Below are 17,424 nucleotides of genomic sequence, written 5' to 3' on the forward strand. Positions count from 1 at the left end.
AAACATGGGAAATGACCTTGGGCCAGTCACACTTCTTTGAAGTCTCCCAGCCCCACTCACCTCACAGAGTGTTTGTTGTGGGGGAGGAAGGGAAAGGAGATTGTTAGCCACTTTGAGACTCCTGAAGGGGAGTGAAAGGCGGGATATCAAATCCACCTCCCTGCACCTCCACTTCCTTTCTCTACCTCCTCACATCCTGCTTCCAAGACCAGAAGTGAGCTGGGCTGGAAGAAGAAAGGCTTGAACTGCTAGCATGTAGGGAGATAAGATGGGGGCGGGGGGGGAGGTGATTTAGGTCCCCTCACCCATGTGGCCCTCCTTCAATGTTAAAACAACAAAACCTCACTTTATATGAGACAGGGCAGACACAGTTATTCCCCACCATACTATTGTGTGCAACACTCGAAAGCACACAGATGAAAAGCTTTAAGAGTAAAGGCTAGATAGAAGCTTGATAGGTTATGTTTAACTTCGGATTTGGGGTGTGTGAACAAGGGGAGGGTTGATTTAATTTCCGTTATGAAATAACCTCCAATACGTTACCTCCCTCCCCCTTTTTCACACCCGTTTTTTTGTTTTGTTTTTGCAGGCGAAGGATGACCGAAGTGACATTGAGTCTAGTTCAGACGAAGAGCCCACCACAGCTCCTCATTCAAAGACCTCCCACAGCTCAGCCACCACCAATGGGACGAGCGGAACAAACGGAACAAACGGGTATCTCACTGGGGGCAACTCGGCAGAGGAACACTAATCCCTGGATTAAACACGGATACACGAACAAGACGAACTGTTTGCTACTGGAAGTCAATCGGTTGTGAATGCTGGGTTTTGTTTTTCGTTTCGTTTTGTCTTTTCTTCCTTCCCTTATTCTTTTTGTTTCTCAACATCAGAGAAAAACAAAACACATGGAGTAGTTAAAGCTTCTGATAGCGTACTGCTGTGTTTCCTGTTTGTGAATGACAGCGCCACACCATGTTCTTTATGTAGGCATGCTGTATGTATATAGTTATATATACATGACCAGATGGGAGCAGTACTTTCTTCTGTAGGCTTTGATGATTATTTATTTTAGATCTTATTTGGGGGTGACTTGTGGATGAAAGGGAGCAAGATTCTCTTTCAGACTTCACATCAGGGCCAGGGACTGCCAAGTTTTAAGGTACGTTTCCGTGCTTCATTTCTCTAGCCCAGTATCTAGCATTACAACAAACCTTTATAAAAGTTCCTCTTTAGTTCTAGGTTGCTTTTTTTTTAATTTGCTGTTTTTGTGCCGAAGGATGCTGACTTTAGAAACTCCCACTACAAACACAGTGGTCGCTCCCCTCACCCTAGAGAGGAGTTTTAAAATGATGCATTAGTATTTCTAAACTGCCTGTAATGGAGCCAGTCCATATGAAACTATTGTAAGATGGGATTTTAGCTGTCTTTTACAAGATTGGTGGCAAATTAGATCAGAGCTCACTGTTTGTGCAAATGCCCAAACTATGTTTACATCAGGTAGGAACAGCTCAAGTCTTACGGCCTTGCAGTTTTAACCTCCAGTTTGATTTTTAAAAATTTATGGAGATGCCTTTTGTTTAGTTTCAGAGGAAAGATGCTTACTTGAGCGCATAGTCATGTATACAAAAGTTGGACTTGGATCATATTTAGAACCAGCATCAAGAAGAATAGAGGCAGAAAAGAATTGCTTACTGGGAGTAAAGTAGATACAAGACATTGGGAAGATATCGGCATGGTGCATTGGCAGCCTGTGTCTGGACTGTACCAGCAACTGGGGACCAAGTTGTATACAGCAATTGGGGACTAAGTTGACTGAATACTTTTGCCATACAAATATATTCCATGTGCATAGAAACTAGAAGTCATGGGATAGGTTGAGGATGTTCAAGCTTAAAGCCGTTCTCCTGTCAGTCAGGGAATTGTTTGCATTAAATCACGTGTGCCACCCCCTTTTGCCCTGAAGTGGTACAGTCCAGACACAGTTATACTGCCTCGCATACTTCTTATGACAATTAGGCCTTATTGCTCAGATGGGGAACCTGGGGCGCTCTGATTATCGTTGGACATCATCCCTGACCTTTGCCAGCTCTGGCTGGGGCTGATGGAGTCCAACAACATCTAGAGGTTTTCCATCCCTGTTCTACTGCCTGAGGTTTCTTTTAAGTGCCTGCTAGAAAGCTTTTGCCTACACTTAAAATAAATATTAGGCAGTTCATTCGGGATTCAACGAGGACACAGTCCATCAACCCTGCTTGGTATGAGGTTGTGTTCTTGGTAGATTGTGTGGCTAGGTGGCTCTGATTTTAAGAGAAGAGAGTGCCCTGTTTCTTCCCACTTCCTCAACTTACTTGTGAGAGGACAGTTTACCTAATACTCGTCCTGTGCCACACCACAGAAGAGTCCCCAAGGGAACTTTGATGGTTGTACGAGTCTCATAGCAGTCTTTTCTCTCTTTCTTAGCCCACAACACTTGCAACTGTTGGTGCCATTGAGCGCAACCCAGAACATGGAAAACTGATGGCTAGATGTACCCCTGTATGAATCAGCAACAAGCATCCAAGGCTCTTCTTAATTACTAGAGAAATACAGCTGGCAGTAACTCTAAGCCTGTTGATTTACTGATAAAGATTTACCTGTAGCTATTGATATGTTCTTAAAGGAAATCAGCAGGAATAACAAGAGTTAGATCCTTCCCCCCACTCTTCATCTCTCTGCAGTAGAGGTTTCCTTGTTTCCCATAAGATCCTTAGATAAAACGACTTTTCTTTCACATTATTTCTGTGCTTAGTAAAGCCAGTTTTGGCTAAGGAGACAACTTCTATTTCTGTGTGCCATTTTTGTTTTCTGTTGGTGTTGGGCACAGAGGTAACATGTATGCCAAAGAACTACATGCAGGGAAAGATGGAAAGAAGCAATAAGCAATTGCTTGGAATCATAAGAGCCCTGCCTCCCACCAGAAATTATTTTGAGCCATAAATCCTTTTTGCACATCTCCGACAACCAAATCACCCTTAACATTTGCTCAAGCCATACAGTATTTATTATACTCTGGCTTTATTCTATACATGAGAGAATGGAAAGGTGGTTGTTCTTTGCAGAGGAAAGGTTATTTTTCATCACAATTCATGCAGCCATTTTTGAAGCCAACCCAACAGAACATGTTTTGGGTTAATAGCTGTTCCCTAGTGGGTTGAGGTGTGCTGGATTGGTCTCGTAAATCTCGACGCAACAAGTTAGATTCCATATCTGTGTTATGTTCATTCATGTTGCATGTGTTGATATTTCAGCAGTGTCACTTCAGCCCATCAGGACCCAGTGGAAAAATCAGTTTCTCTGCAAAATACAAAAAAAAAGGTTATATGACATGTGCCAACATGCAAAACACAAATTAAGGGTGCCCATAAAGTGAACGTAGTAAAAGTAACTTGAGAGCTGAAGAACAGGAAGTATATTAGAGTGGAGGGATATAAAACAATATCAGAACCGCTATGGATATTGGATATTAGTTGCCACTAGAATCTCTCTTTCCGTGCTGTCATTTAAGAGTCATTGTGGGTTGGCTCTTAAGTTTCTCATAACTAATAATCCGGTGCATCTCAGTTTTGAGTCCTCTGTGCAGCATAGAACTTGAATAAAGAGCGTCTGCATGGGCATTGGATGTGAAGCGCTGTCATAGTAAGGCAAAGTGGATGCATCAATAGTTTATATTCAGTTTTTGGGTTAGTTTTACAACAAACACAGATTGGGAGGCTGGGACTTTCAAAATGCTCTATGGCGTTGCTTAGGCAGGAGTTTTGGACAGATGTCTGGTTTTCCCAGAATGTGGAAGCTTTGCTTTTGGAGGGAATGTAGAACCAACAGCTGCCAACATTAGCTTCTATAAGCTCACACTGTTGTGGTGAAACGCACGGTAATCAGGTTAAGGGGAGGAAAGCTCCTGAACCTTGCCTCAGGCAACCAGAAAACTGTTACAAAGCACGCTGTGAAGTTAGCTGGGTTACAAAATGGCTTCATTACAGCTCAATCTTAAACACCAAGGATATAGACGCTTTGATGCTGTTGATGCAAAGAGGGCTTCCCCATTCACTTAAATGGATTGAAATTAGGGAGGATACGCTTTGTAGGCCCGTAAGTTCAATGTTAGCCTCTCACTATGGTGTATGCCAAGTGCCACTGGATCCAGGAAGAAAGAAAACATGTAATCAATCACAGGAAGCCCTTCTAGAAACAAACCGGTATTCAGTTTCCTGGATTAGTATTATCAAAATTGTCTTGTGTAAACAAGCTCTTGTTAGAAGAAAAGAAAAGCTCTTTGGTTTGGTCTCTTTTAGCAGTAGAGTAAAAGATGCAGTGACCGAAATGTGTAGCGTAGCGACAAAAATGAAGAAAAAACGGTGTGTGGAAGTTAGTAGCCCTTAGCTAGACTGAACTTTTTTATTAGCCAGCTCTTGGGGTAGTGGAGTAAGATCTATTATTGTGTGCATTTCCTCAGTTAAGTATTGGCATGAAACACACTTTTTTAAACAAACAAAAACAAAAAAGTGTGTTTTTATGTATATTTTTAAAGTGGGGCAAATGAGTGAAGACCAGGTATCTTCAACATATATATCCACTTGAGGATGGAAGTGTGGGGTTTGATTTGCACTCTCCATCCCGACTGTAGAGTGCCAGATTTAAAAAAATGCCAAAAAGAAATATACACGTAATACACGTATGCTCGTTGCCATTTTTGAATTTGTTCAACACATGACTTCATTTCTTGGGCAGTTACTTTCCATTCTCCCACCCACCCCTTTGTATATGTTTATATCCGAGGCCTGGTTCACAGAAGACCCGGCATGTAGGCCGCAAATCTGGCAGGATGCGGGTTCAGCCTGGGATTCATTTATGCTCCCCCCCCCCCCCCCGCGTGCAGAACCTTGAATGTGATCTTGGGCCTGTGCGCATTATCTGTGCATCCTTTTTTTTTTTTTTGGCTGCACACTTCAGTGGGGCTTGCATAGATGCCGGCATGTCTAAACCCTAGCTGATATTTAAGCTCCCTATACCAAGAATTGCCAAGAGTGGTATCTTTGAGATGCTTCAGGACTACATTTCCCATCATCCCTGGTGACTGGCCATGCTGGGCTGAAGGGAACGGGGAATGCAGCAACACCTGTAGGGCAACATGCCAGCTATCCCTGCTGTATACAAGGGAGAGAAAGGAACATGAGTCCCAAGCTCACCCCCTGTACCCTGCCACTTCCAGGGTCTACGTGCCAGTACCCTCTGTGAACTAGCCCAGAGTTTGTTTATGGGGGAGATATTGCAGATGGGTTGCTAAACGAGAGGAAACCGTGTGCAAAGAAATCTTAGCTTCCCCTAGGAAGCATTTGCACAGCACATTCTCCCCCTTCCCTGCTGTCATTCAGTGAAGCTGGTTTCTTCCTTAACGGCTGGCATGTTGTAACTTGCAAGGAACTAATGAGCATATAAACCCCGAAAGCCTAGATTTGGGACTGTAGGGAAAGGAGGGTAATTGCCAATCTTCACACATAATAAAAAAAGTGACAATATCAAGCCATGGAGTGATCATGGTGGTTCTTTTATCAATTAATGCACCTTTCCTTTCAAGTCATTCTGCTACTGGAACGGAGCGTGTTGCAACAAACAATAAAATTATTGTGTGTGCCTGCGTGCGTGCGTGCGTGCATAGGTGTGAGCGTGCTGTATTTTGCAATAAACTATGGGCAGATAGTTGTGTAACCCAATGCCAGCTTGTTTTGAATGTCTTTACATTGTACATATTAAGGCATAGGTTACACAGTATTCTGGTGGTTCAGGTCGACGTTCTTCTTCTGCCATTCCCTTTTGCAGTGTATGGTAGAGGGTTCTGAATATAGGGCTATTGAAGTCCATATTTCTCATCTCCCCAAACTCATACACTATTAATTTCGGCTTTCTGTAATTCTCACAAATGAGAAGAAGATGGGATTTCTTTATTTGCTCCCTCCTCCCAATTGTTCTATTTTTATTTTTGTTTAAAGGCTTCCTGGTGTTATATTTCCTCCTGTATTCATTACTGAATCCTCTTGTCAAATAATAAAATTACAACAGTTCTGTAGGCCACTGTGAGAATGACCAAAATACTCAAAACCCGCAGTGTTTAATAAATGGAGTTGCCTTGAAATCACAAATCAAAACTTCAAAAATCCTCTGATTGCACTTAGGCATGACTTGAGTGTGATTTGGTTTGTTTGGATTCTACTGGGACGTTGCTAAAAACTGCCCATATTTTTTAGCTTCTCCTTTTAAAAATAGTTGTCTTGGTATTTATTTGTTTATTTATTGAAAAGTTACTTAGCACATTTTTCCTTACAAGGAAGTTCCAGTTGTAATGACAGAGAAACTGAAGCAACTGATCTGCTTGTATAAAGTTATACACTTAGGAAATAGCCTCCACTTACTTTAATGGAGGGCAGGAGGGGGTATGTGTATTTATTTCGGCCTTAATTTTAGCCTAGGGCTTTAGTGATGTGTAGGTTGACTAGGACCACTGGTAATGAGAATCGTCTCAAAGAAGAACGGTACACACTGGTTTGATACACAAGAGAGTGTTTTTCTATTTCCCTGCAAATTTCTAAATACTGAAAACAGTAGCCACATTTGTGTGCTCTGCATGGTGGTTACTTTCAGCAGGTCAGGTCAGGACAAAATGGTGCAATTTTCCACCTGTGTTTTCAAGACAATCCAACAGTTTGAGGAACTCTTTGAACTATAACTTACTGGTATATTTCACTGTCAGAAATACAGCCTTGGATTTTGCTTCTGGGTTTCTTTTCTCCCCCCCCCCTTTTAAATATGAAAAATTAAAATTCTTCCTGGAATATTTGGATCCAATCAATATTGTGAATTTTGATTTGAAAACACTTTCATAATAAACACTAAAGTATTAGGCCTCTTTACTTGCCTTCTTTGCAGTGTGTGTGTGCATAGCCTTATACTACTTGTCTGTTTACATCTCCCCATTGTCTACTCCGACCGGAAGTTGCTCTCTGGCATCTAAGGCCAAAGCTTTTCACATCCCCTGCTTCCTGAGACCCTGGGGATGCCAGGAACTGAACATGGAACAGCAGGTCCTCTTTCGCTTGTCACTCATGGTTGTCACCTGGTAAGAACAGGGCTCTGCTGCCGCCACTTCCCACTCCTCTCTGACCTCCTTTTTTCTCCCCCACTGCCTTCAGTGCACCATGGCGTCCCCAGGCTGCCTCCTGTCGCTTCAGGTTGTGGTGGTGGAGGCGGCGGCAGTGGCAGAAAAGCTATTTTCTCGCTTTTTGTCTCGGGCAGCTAAAATGTCTTGGCCCTGATTCTCCCTCTGTGGCAATCTAGGTTTCTCCTATGAGAGCAGGCACTGTTGCAGACACTCTTCCCCTTAAATCCACCCGTGGCTGGAACTTGTGTGATTCTTGCACCCATTCTGCAGAAAGGCGAAACTGATCTTTTGTTTTGGCAGGGTGAGAAGCTTTGGAGCTGGAGGGAGAGACTTTGACCTAATGTTCAAGAAACAAGAGAAAAAGCAAAAAAAAAAAAAAAAGTTGATCGCACCCTTCTCTCAACACACTTAGAGAGTCCCCACCCAAAAAAACCCCTCATTCCCTTTGATCCACACAACAGGTGTACAAGGTAGTTCAGCCTAAGATAGGCAGCTGGCCCTAGGTCAACTGTGTCCCATTCGTGCAATTATAGGGTTGCCATATTTCTATAAGTAAAATTCAGGACACAAAATTTGTTAAGCTTTTTTGGGGAAATGGAACACAAAGTTGTTGGGCTTTTCTTAGGAATCAATCTCAAAATCACCATTTCCCCAAACTTCCTCCCAGCTGCTAGTTTCACTTGGAAATTCCAGATGTATGACAACCCTAACAATGTGGTACAGATGACCAGTCAAACCCAAGTAGCAAAACATTTGCTAAAAGTTAAGCCTGGTTTATTATTAATTAATTCATAAAGAATTTCAAAACATTTTGTAAATGCATTAACAGAAAAACAAGGCAAGGGTCCATAACAGTTGTTGGTCACCTGGCTGTACGCGATCATTTGAGGGGCTGTGGATCTTGTTTGCATTACCAGGAAGTAGCTGGGATGAAATCAGCTGCAGGGTTAGTCCCTTAATTAGCTGCTTGGCTGACACACCGGCTTGATTGCCATGGAACTTCCAGCCTCCTAGAATTCCAAGTGGGCAAGTTAGGGCAGAGGCAGAAATACGAGAACAGAATCTGGCAGTTCAGAATGAAGAACCCACTGGAAGGCTGCACAGTGAGTAACCTCTTATTTCATTCATAGCCCACCCCCTTCTCTCTCTCAGCTTAGTATATGTGGGGCTTGTGGGCCACAATGAAATCATTCACAGCCACTGAAGAATACCTGGCTGGTGGTCTACATCGGAGAGAGGGACTGATTTTTCTGCCTGCCCTTGAGCTGTGACATTGATCTTCCAAAGTGCTTTGCTGGCAATGCGACACGCATGCACCCCAATTGCTTCTTCAAGATTCCTCTTCCCAGCCTCGCGGATGTGGCACTGGCTTTCTGGACAGAGGTCTAGCAAAGCTCAAAGAGTAGCCAAGGATGCTGGACTGACCTAACTGAGTTTCGAAGGTGGCAGGAGTCTCGTCGTATCCTGGTCAGAAACTGGAAGGCAGAGAGAGCTGCTGGGTGGGGTTAAGTTGCTGTTTCTGCTATTTTGCAGCAGGGCAGTTTTATATATTGGTTGTTGCATTCCCACCCTGCCCTGGGAGAGGATTGTGGGCATGTGATGTTGCCAGAGCCACAACTCCCCCACCCCAGCACACCTCTTGCAAAGCTAGGCAGCTTGTCGTTTTCAAAGGACCAGATTTGGCCCCAAGGCCTCCTGTTGCTGATTATCTCTACTCAGATGTTAGGCTTAAGCCATATATGTGATGCCTGATCATTTGAATGGTTTCCTTGAGTTTGGTTCGGAAGCTGTAACGTAGATTGGAACAGAGAAGCGGGCCAAGTAACACACACTTCCCTGAAGCAAGTTTAAATCATCCTTTGGTTGTGAATCTTGCTGGGTTACCTTGAGCCAGTCATTACTTTGCAGGGCTGATGTGAGGATAAAACGGGGGCGTTTCTTAGCTAGTTTGAAGGGAAAGGTGGATAAATACGCAACAGAAAACTGGGGAGAACTTAGAAGAGGTATCCAAAGATGGATGTGAGAAGCTGAGAAAGAATAATAATAGAATTGTTAAGTTGGAAGGGACACCAAGGGCCATCTAGTCCAACCCCTCTGCAATGCAGGAGTCTATTTGCCTAACATGGGGCTTGAACCCACGACCCTGAGAATCAGTCGCCCTATGCTCCATCAACGCGAATTATCAAAAATAAGGACATAAAGTCACATGAAATTGTCTCCTCTGAACTGTCTAGGGAGACACAGGGATATAGACAAGATATATAACTGTAAGTTCAGGGCTGCAATCGTGAACACACTTTCTTGGGAGTGAGCCCCACTGGAACACAATGGGATCTGCTTCTGACTAAACAGAAGATTGAGTGGAGGAAAACTGCGCAGGGAGGATGGTTTTGATCAGGAACACAGCATGCAATCAGAGAGAGGAGCAGTGGCATAGTGTGGGTTGCCTGAGCCCGGGGCCATGCTGAGGGGGTGGGTGGGAAGGAGGGAAACAGATGGAGTATGCATGCACATTCAACTGCCCAACGGCATCCACATCACCTGGGAGATCTCAGCTGCAGAGCTAAGAAGAGAAGAGTTGATCTGTTGTCTGGAGCCCAGGAATGGAAGCTCTATTGAGGCAGCACTGGGTGTTGAAATTTGGCACCCTTAACAATTTTGCAACTGCCCCGGTGCCCCCCATTCTACACCACTGGAGAGGAGCACAATTCCCCACTGCGTCCAGTCCCGCCCCCAAGAGCCGCACTTCCGTACAGCTGCATTCAAAAACAAACCAGCTTACCGCACACCACCCTGGGGATAATGTTCACGTGGCCACTGGATGCCTTGCGCATGTTGATCATCCAACATCTACCAAGGATTCGAGCAAGCATTTTGTTTCCTTTGCCTCTGTTAAGAGATGGCAGGACCGCTTGCAGTTCCAGGCTTGCTGTGCATCCATTATGTGTGTGTGTGGGGGGGAAATTGCTCCAAGTGCTGCTGTTTTGTTGTTTTGTACAGCTCAGCTTCGTCAGTGAGTGCCGATGCCTTGCAAAGATTTAACATCCGATATAAAATATTAATATGGCTGCTGCTTCTAGCAAGCTGCATCTTGCACAGCAGGAGAACTGGGAGCCAGCCAGCAGAAGTTTCTGCTGCTAAATCTGCTTCTTTGGATTTGACATTTTTATTTTAAAAAATCTCTAGAAAAGAGAAATGTTACCATAATGCCTAGTAATCAATTGCAGGGAAACATCCCTCGTAGGCTATTACCAGCATGACAATCGTAACTAATGAAAGCAATAATAATATTTTATAGCAGGCGTTAGCTCTGTCTTTGGTCACTTTGGGAGGAAAGGCATGGTGCAGTATTTCTCATAGCTATACTAAAATTAATATAGGGTGGTGGTCAACAAACTCTATACACTGGCACACTGGTCCTCAAAGGGTGTGGTGCACCACACTGGCATGGCAGGAGAGGATGGCAAGTGTGGCAGGAAGATTCAAGGACAATCAAAGAAATATTTAAACATTTCATTATGGCATGGTATGGTTGATGGGCATATTGGTCATCCATTCTCAGAAAACTGTCTTCATTAGTTTCTGCATGTAAGATGAGCCCAAGGCGATTCTCCGGGACCCTCTAAGTGTCCCTATTTTCCAGGGACAGTCCTAGATTTACAGAAGCCGTCTCAGTTTCTGATTTGATCCCAGAATGTCCTGCTTTTCCTTATTTCCCCTATTTTCATTGGGGGTGGGGGTGGGAGGAGATATGCAGTTTTGTGAACCCTGAGCCCTGAACCCAAGGAGATAAGTAACTATACAACCTTTAGAAGACATCTGAAGGCAGCTCTGTCGAAGGAAGTTCTGAATTGTTTTATTATGGTTTTTTTATATGTTAGAAGCTGCCTAGAGTGGCTGTGGCAACCCAGTAAGATGGGCAGGGTTTATTATTATTATTATTATTATTATTATTATTATTGACGTCCCTATTTTCATTGGAGAAATGTTGGAAGGTATGTTCTCCCCACGTCTCCTCTTGCTATGCGCATGCCCTTTGCCATCCCCACATCTGCTGAGGAAGCTTGTTGAGGGGGAACCCAGAACACATTTAGCGGGAATGCCAGGACTGCAGGAAGGAAATGGTTCTGTCATGCAAGGAAAAATCCTCACACTGCCAGAATGTTCACCTTAGCACTATGTTGAATGAAACCAGTGTTCTATTAATATAATAATAAAATAGCAGGCTATATGCAGTAACGGTTGCGAATGTTGAACTCTACTGGTATAATGAATGGGTCTGTGCTGAATTGTCACAGAGCATGCTTTTCACAAAGGACTATGTCAGGAGGTGCGGTGCTTCCCTCGAACAAAAAAAGAGCCTTTTCTTGCAAAATCCCGACCCCTTCCTCCCTGCGTCTTCTCCACCCTTTGCAAAACACTTGCATCTGAGGCAGAGAGCATCTCTGGCCACGTTTTTGTGGATAGCCTCCTTTTTTAAAATGTTCGGTGAAAGTATATTAAAGGAGGCAGTGCATAGCAGCATTGGGAGAGTGACCTTCCACTTCTGGCTTGCCAAGAGAAAGGGGAGCATCGCGTTGCAGAGGAGCTTCTTCAAAATAGTGACTTGCCTAATCACAAACTGGGCATTGGCTCGCAGAGAGATCTGAATGAGCAAGCTGGCGTTCCCAGGAATGCTTTCTGCAAGTAAGGAAACCTAGCACACCAAATAGGAAGCTCCTTTCTACTGGGCCATGGGTCCTTCTAACTCAAGACTGACAACACAGGAGCTTTCAAGGCTTCCAGCAGGAGTCCGTCCTTCTAGCCCTACCTGGAAATGCCAGGGACTGACCCTGGAATCTTCTGGATGCAAAGCTAAGACTGAGCCACAGCCCCATCCACCCTCCATACACTGGCCATTCCCCAAATTGGCAGGAGGGGGGCCTTTAATGTGAAAGGAGAGTAGCACAGGTTATTGCCATTATTTCTTTTTCAGACCTGTGAGTGCGTTATAATGGAAACACTTCCATATGGGCTTTGATTTGGCACAGTGTTTGCATGGGGTGATGGAATTGGGAATGGGAAACAAAACGAACCCTGAGAACCGTTCTATTTAAGCCGTGTGAGATCTCTCAATGCCAGAGAGGGTGTGTAGATGTGTGGGTGCTACAGAAACTCTGTTGATTTTGTAAAGGTCTCCTCCCTGTGTGTGGATATCACTTCTGTTGGGTGGAGATTTTGGCTAGATTTCAGGGAGACATTGCAATCCACCCACCAGGAACTTCTACCTGTTGTCTAAGTAATGATAACAGTAATAGTAATAATACAGGAGTACCTAAGGACCTTGTACATTATCAACAGCTGGTTTTCTGGCTTAAAAGTATGCAATCACTTTGCATGCCCCCTTCAGTGATGGAAAAGGAAAAGAAAACCTTTGCTACTGCGAATACTCATTCTCTTCCCACACAAGCTGCACACCTGCTTGCTGCTCTTTTCTTTTCCTGTGTGGCAGGCAGAACGAGTGCAGACCTGAAATGTTGCCCAAACCTTAAAGCCTGTAAACAAGTCTGTGTCTTGTGCTTTCAGTATGACAGGGCATATCAAGATCTGAAAAGATTTTCCAAAAATGGAGATAATTTCTGCAAGCAACTCATGTCTATTCTTCAGCAGAGGTATGTATGTGTCCCCTCAACCTGGTAGACTTCAATCTCCCTTGTTTGCTCAGATGGCAAATTATTTTCTCCAAATGGTATGTGTGTGCTGGCGGAGGGAGCGGGGAGAGAGTTACTGTTCTCCGGAACAGACTTCTATAATACAAGACTGCTTATCATTTCCTCCCTGCATGTTTGAACAGTTTCTATAAGGCTTGGTCTGATGCCACTTGAAATATAACTTGCTCATCCAGTAATTACTAGGTTGGCTGCTGGAATGTGAAGAAGGGGTGTGGAGAAAAGGTCTAATAGCAAGGACCAGCTTCAAGGTAGCATATACAGTACGTGGATTTTCTTCCTTTGGCCTGATGATGAGCTCAGTGGGATGTAACCCTAAACCATGGTTTTTTCATGGTTGAGACAAGTAGTGTAGGGGAACCTTGGGTTTATGTGCCTCCTCCTTCAAGACAGCCACACAGAGGAATTTGAAAGGTTTCCCCCTTTTTGGTTAAGCACAGGTTGCTATGTCATCTGAGCCAGGTAAACTGTGGTAACCATAATTATAGTTTGTTTAAACAAGCCAGCATGAAGCCATAGTACGTTTCAACAAACCACTGTTAATATTAACAGGACTTTAGCATGCTGTCCAAACCCTAAACTGTGGTTAATCTAAAACAGAAGAAGCTGCTGTTCCCCTTCAAGCTACACCAGTGAGAAGTGGGGAGTGAGGAGTTTGCAAGCCCAAGGCTCGCTGCAGCTCATCCCCATGACACGAAACCATAGTTTAATGTTAGGTGTGAACTTTTTGCTTTGACCTAAAGCATGCAAGGTTATGCTTAAAATTCTACAAGGAAGGCTCAAGCAGTATGTGGACCGAGAACTCCCAGAAGTGCAAGCTGGATTTAGAAGAGGCAGAGGAACCAGAGACCAAATTGCAAACATGCACTGGATCATGGAGAAAGCTAGAGAGTTCCAGAAAGACATCTACTTCTGCTTCATTGACTATGCAAAAGCCTTTGACTGTGTCGACCACAGCAAACTATGGCAAGTTCTTAAAGAAATGGGAGTGCCTGATCACCTCATCTGTCGGGGATCACCTCATCTTGTGCAGGGAAGGCTGCGCAAGAAGCAGTTATCCGCTGCCCGGCTGCCCAGGGCTGTCCGGAAACGCGGTGCTCACTGGAAGGATATCGTGAAGCTGAGACTCCAATACTTTGGCCACCTCATGAGAAGAGAAGACTCCCTGGAAAAGACCCTGATGTTGGGAAAGATGGAGGGCACAAGGAGAAGGGGACGACAGAGGATGAGATGGTTGGACAGTGTTCTCGAAGCTACCAGCATGAGTTTGACCAAACTGTGGGAGGCAGTGGAAGACAGAAGTGCCTGGTGTGCTCTGGTCCATGGGGTCACGAAGAGTCAGACACGACTAAACGACTAAACAACAACAACAACAACAACAAAGCATGCAAGCCTTCATAGATTGTGCAAAGTCCAATTCTACCCTGGATTCCCTTGAATGCAGCAAATATGGTTATATATATATATATCACCATATATATAAGAGTTAAATATATATATTTAAAAGACCTGTGCTTCTGGAGCAACACTGGCTTTTGCCTCCCACAAGAGTCCCAACTAACCCAAAATAAAAGCAACAGGCATGGCTGGGAAGGGGGAAGAGGCAAGAGTAGTGAGTGGGGATGGTGATACTTTGCTCCTGATGACATCCGAAGTGTTGGAGCAGCACCCTTGAAAAAGAGTGGTGTGGAGCAGTCTACTAGATGATCCCAAATAACTTAAATGCAGTGCAGACTGAGAGGTGCCCAGTTATAGGAAAGAGTCCCTCATATCATATGGACCTTAGCTCTTAACGCAGAGGGTAATCTCATTAAGGACAGGGCTGGGTGGACAGGACATTAAATGTTAATTAACTCAGGTACTGGGTCATTGCACACATATCAACACACATTTCCTAACTCCTTGTGGCAGAATGTCCCCCCAAGGTCTCTGTGCAGTTAGAACTCATGGCCGGGTGATTGGGATGTTCCTTATGCAGAAAGGGGAAGGCTATTTCACAGGAAAACATAAATGTAGGCTTCACCCAGTTACTGTGAAAAGGAGTTTGCTGGAGGTTACCGTACTGTCACTGCCCTATGACCAGGTCATCCTTAAACAGGGCTATTTGCATTTTATAAGGAAGAAGTTCCAGGGATTCATTAGGCTTGCGCTTACCCAGTCCATTATGCACATTGGTTAATCTGGAGAAATTCACCTGCACGGCAACTGCAGCAGAGAGGATATTTGGCGGGAACCACTAGAGATTCCTCTAACAGGATCACACTTGGCTTGAACTTCCATAGCCCTACTTGGCTTGAACAACAGCAGCTTCCTCTGATGCCTTTCTGGAGTTTCCCATTCATTGAAATGTTCAGTTTGTGATCTATGCGTCTGCCTGCAGTTCTGACACACGTTTGGTTATGTAAACCTAATCAGAGGACTCAGCTACATTGGCAAAGAAAATGCATTTGCTTTACATGCATTCTAACACTGTGACACCAGATCACACTGTGGAGTTCCATACAAAGTTTGCAACGCATTTAACTGCAACTCTTTTTTGGTGTGTCTAGATCCAGCCAGAGTAGACCTTTGCACTGGTTCTGACAGGCCAACCAGTGTGAAACTAACCTGGGTTGCAGTGAAACTAACCTGTGAAACTAACCTGGAGCCACCTGTAAGCAAGAGGGGGGACCTTCAGCAGGCAAGGGTCCAGAGACAGAAAGGGGGAAGTAGGGGAGGCAAACCCCTGAGCTCTGGCTAACTAAACAATTCAGTAGAGTGATGTGCATCAAAGTGATTTTCAGTGAAGTGATGCTCAACAGGGTGGATCTGGGGAGCCAGAAGCCACACAAGTGATCCAGCAAATGATTTCATAGTGGAACTGAGTAACCAGATCCTGAAGCCAGAAATATTGTTGCTTTGAAGCCTGGAGTTTTTGCACTCTCATAAACAAAAGCCTCAAAGGAAATTCCAGCATTGATTGTGTAGCCTTATGAGGCTTTGCCCTCGGGTGGGAAAAATATTGCGCCCGGGAAAGGGAAGTGGGAGTCAACAGACACTCAAGGAATAGTTTCGGAGAAAAGGCTTTTATTTCTACCATCCATGAACTGGTAGAAGGAGCAAGTGTGATAGTTCACAAAAAGCATGCACGGGTTCACAATCATGTGCACAAACATATATACCCCTTCCAGTTCCCTCCCCTTTTCTCCTCCTTCTTCCAGAGTCCTGCCCCATGAGTTCCTCTGAGCATGAACAGAAAGCTCCCCTGCCTTGGGACCATTTTTGGGCTCTTCCCAGGAAGGGGGTGAAGGAGTTTCAGAGTGTTCAGATATGTTTCAATCTCTTGTTCTGGCATAGTTCCCGGACAGAAAGTTTCAAGTCAAATGTACTGTTTGGCAAGGTCAACTATAGCCTGAGAAGCGACCTTTGTTACAGCAGAGCGAAATGTTTCTGATGCTTAGCTAATGCATTTTAGCTGCTGAGAAAAATGATTTTGAAAAGCTTTGAGAAGCTTTGAGCCTGCTTTTTTTGGGGGGGGACTTCGGGCCTAGATGGGGTCACCTGTCCTTCATTCCTTCAATTGGATCATGGAGGTGTCATCCCTATTTCCTGTACCTGATATAGATAGGTCATGTAGGTCAGAGATAAAGGATTCTCTTTCGTGGAGACAGTTGGTTGTAGTCATCTAGTCTAGGTCCGATTAGGCCTAGATTTGAACAACAGGCTCCTCTCCCAAGGGCCACAATATTGCATTAATTTTGGATTTCATTGATTGGATTGCCAAAAGCCACATCCTGCGCGTATGACTGGTGACCTTGCCTCTACTAAGGTGACCAACCTGATTCACCAGGTTGCCTTTTTTTGCTGGATCGTGCCCCGATTTAGCAGTCATATTGTTCCTGCAATTGCTATTGATTTTGTAAAGTCACAAACAGAGTTTCGGAAGATTTACTAAGACACATTTCACCCAAGGGGAAGGCTGGGAGGAAGGCTTTTAGCTCTAACTTGTTATTTCATCCTGAAAACCTAATTCATTTTACTGTCAGATATTCTGAGTAGAGAGCAAGGATTTCATTAGCTGTGCATTCCAAAGAGAAATTGCCATTCCATAGAAGATTTGCCTTGCATCTTAAACCTCAAGGCTCCCCTTTCTAGGAGACACCTTTTTGAAAGTAATTCTTTTCTAAATATGATGAAATGCTTTACCACTTATGCAGTAGGACAAGTGAAATTCAGGCAGACACAAAACCCCCTCAATTCTCTTCCTTTTTTACAAGCTTCCTTTTTACAAGCTTGGGATATCATCATTACTTCCATGCTACTTGGATAATAAAATATGACATTTGTCATGAGATGAACTACATTAAATCACGTCGGTGGGTAATAAATTTACCTTGTGAACATATAAGCCTCATCATCAGCTGATCTGATCTTTTGCATGGCAATGAAAAGAATGGAAACTTCTGCCTATGAAGTGTGCGCTCTACTATCAAGTGATGGTTGCCTCCCCTGAATATTTATTTGGTGCCCCTTTGATTAATGCTG

The 17,424-nt window shown here is 44.1% G+C and overlaps 2 protein-coding genes and 1 long non-coding RNA gene across 8 annotated transcripts in view; 2 read left to right on the plus strand and 1 right to left on the minus strand.

The window, feature by feature from the left end:
* CERS6 (ceramide synthase 6) overlaps positions 1–6,942 on the plus strand; it is an 87,582-nt gene extending 80,640 nt beyond the window's left edge. For both annotated transcript variants that reach the window (XM_083496958.1, XM_083496957.1), the window contains one exon: positions 590–6,942. In XM_083496958.1, the coding sequence (XP_083353084.1) occupies positions 590–751 (162 nt within the window). In that variant the 3' untranslated portion in view covers positions 752–6,942. The remainder of the gene's footprint in view (positions 1–589) is intronic.
* Positions 3,244–9,727, minus strand: LOC310704296. 2 transcript variants are annotated; one of them, XR_014524708.1, is made up of 3 exons: positions 8,404–9,727; positions 8,107–8,202; positions 3,244–3,333 (listed from the first exon to the last, which is right to left on the minus strand). It is a non-coding gene; the product is annotated as an uncharacterized lncRNA (long non-coding RNA). The 2 variants fall into 2 exon arrangements; XR_014524709.1 differs by having other exon boundaries at positions 3,278–3,333; positions 8,059–8,202.
* Positions 8,172–17,424, plus strand: part of NOSTRIN (nitric oxide synthase trafficking) — a 29,096-nt gene continuing 19,843 nt past the window's right edge. For 2 of the 4 annotated variants that reach the window (XM_083496815.1, XM_083496816.1), the window contains exons 1-2: positions 8,172–8,295; positions 12,758–12,843. In XM_083496815.1, the coding sequence (XP_083352941.1) occupies positions 8,269–8,295; positions 12,758–12,843 (113 nt within the window). In that variant the 5' untranslated portion in view covers positions 8,172–8,268. The remainder of the gene's footprint in view (positions 8,296–12,757; positions 12,844–17,424) is intronic. The other 2 variants (XM_083496814.1, XM_083496817.1) reach the window with 2 other exon arrangements.

The sequence above is a fragment of the Podarcis liolepis genome (genome assembly GCF_965112155.1).
Source record: "Podarcis liolepis genome assembly, chromosome: 1".
NCBI classification, from domain to species: Eukaryota; Metazoa; Chordata; class Lepidosauria; order Squamata; family Lacertidae; genus Podarcis; species Podarcis liolepis.